The sequence below is a fragment of the Bison bison genome, unplaced genomic scaffold, assembly GCF_000754665.1.
Source record: "Bison bison bison isolate TAMUID 2011002044 unplaced genomic scaffold, Bison_UMD1.0 scf7180017864309, whole genome shotgun sequence".
In the NCBI taxonomy this organism is placed as follows: domain Eukaryota; kingdom Metazoa; phylum Chordata; class Mammalia; order Artiodactyla; family Bovidae; genus Bison; species Bison bison.
This window is the reverse complement of record NW_011494881.1, coordinates 4,173,796-4,175,622: the sequence shown is the minus strand read 5'-3', so window position 1 is coordinate 4,175,622 and position 1,827 is coordinate 4,173,796. Positions and strand designations below refer to the sequence as shown.

General features: G+C 60.0%; 1 protein-coding gene across 1 annotated transcript in view; it reads right to left on the bottom strand.

The window, feature by feature from the left end:
- The window catches only part of COL13A1 (collagen, type XIII, alpha 1), a 153,570-nt gene that overhangs the window by 61,453 nt on the left and 90,290 nt on the right, over positions 1–1,827 (bottom strand). The window contains exon 12 of the mRNA XM_010852216.1: positions 1,283–1,309. Coding sequence (XP_010850518.1) covers positions 1,283–1,309 — 27 coding nt within the window. The remainder of the gene's footprint in view (positions 1–1,282; positions 1,310–1,827) is intronic.

Sequence of the window (1,827 nt, the reverse complement as noted above, 5' to 3'; positions counted from 1 at the left end):
TGTCTTTCTTTCGGGTAACATAACAATCCTGTGAGCCCATCGTTTCAAATAAACACAGCTGACCTTCTATTATTGTATCGGGATCAGGCTGGCCGGAACACCAGGGCCCCTGACTCCCTGGAGCACATGCCGCCGCCAAGGTGGCTCTGTCTGCACTGCCGCCGGCTTGCCTGAGCCCCCTACTCAGCCCTGGCCTCACCCCTACCCCAGCCGCTCACATTCAAGGCTGCACCCTGCCCCCAGCCTCTCTCTGGCCTGGGAACCAGAGGTCAGCACCTAGCAAGGCCCTCCTGGGGCCTTTTGGAGCCAGGTTGGTTGACTCAGGGTCTGACTAGTCTTTCTCTCCACTCCCTCAAGCCCCCTGCCTGGCAGGGGTGGATGGCCAGGGTGGCCACACTGTGTGTGTTGGGGGGCACAAGGCTGCCCGCGACAGGGGGATGGACACCTAAAGATGCCTGTCATGCTGGTCCCCGCTGCCCGGGGCTGAGAGTGGTGAGGGCAATCCACAAAATGAGGGGTGTCCCAGCTCACTGGGGCTCTTGCACCTTCATTGCCCCCCGCCCCTCCTCAGCCCTGCCCCCGAGTGGCTCTCAACGTTAGTTAGTGCACACATCTGAGGGCCCTCAACAGGACTACAGCAGGCTTTGGGCTCCGTATCCTGGCGTGCAGCAAGGGAACGGAGGAACTGGATTGGGGGTGGGGAAGACCAGGACACTAGCCCTGAGAGCCCCACCGCACTTGGAGCGGCTGCCTTGACTCTTAGGCAAAACAAAGACTTCACTCTTGCACTGACAGTCAGCTTCCAACCATCTCCCAGCATGCAGGTCTGGGTCATCTGAAGCAATGACTAACCCAAAAGTCCCTGTGATTTGGCCAGGGCAGGCAGACAGCTGGGCAGCTGGCCAGACAGACAGACACACAGAAACGCCGGGTAGGGAGCCAGACCAGACTCACACAAGTTGCACAGCCTTATGTTGAAGGCTACTTGCTGAGGAGCGCACAGCCAGGCACTTGGAGCTCCAGATACACGCATGCTGGGGGCTCCCAGCCCCAGCCAGCGCGGGGGTAGATACACAGAGACACATAGCTCTGCACAAACACACACACGCTGATCACCAGGCACAACCCTGGGGCCGGCCAGACGCACTGCCCCCATTATGGCGCTGCTCTGTCTGCTGAGTGCAGAGGATCTGTGTGCGCCTGGCCCCAAGCACTGTAGGGAAGAGGAGGCTAAGTTGGGGGCTGTGCCCCAGGGATGGATCAGTTTTCAGGGTTCACTTACCCGGTGTGGGTACTCGCCACACTGACCCTGGGGAAGAGAGGGAAGGAGAGGAGGTGTTAGACACTTGTTGGGAGGTGGACCCTGGGGGGCAACCTCAGGACCCGGGGACACACCACACACACGCACACACACCACCCGCCTCTGGGCTCTGTCTGATTCCCTCCCTCATGCCTGCTTGGCAGCGGGGAAGAAACCCCCAGGGCCTGCCTTCATGTGGCCCCAAGGAGCCAAGGGCAGGACTCTGCCACCATACATCGTGTGCCATGACAGTGGAGTCAGGGGTTGTGCTCCATGCCTGGCTGGGAGTATCTTCCGGAAAGGTCCATCCTCTGGGTGGGCCCTAAACAGGAGTCCCTGGATGGGAATAGCGGACACCGAGGCAAGGGCAACAGAGCCCTCAGACATGCCTTCTTTGAGCTGGGGTGCCAGGTCCCTGCACCATTCATTTGGGAGCAAGCCCAGCAGAGCCCCCATCAGAAATTCAAGGAGACAGAGCACATAGAAGGCTGGGAAGAGGGCCAAGCCAGGAGTTTACAAAACGGACC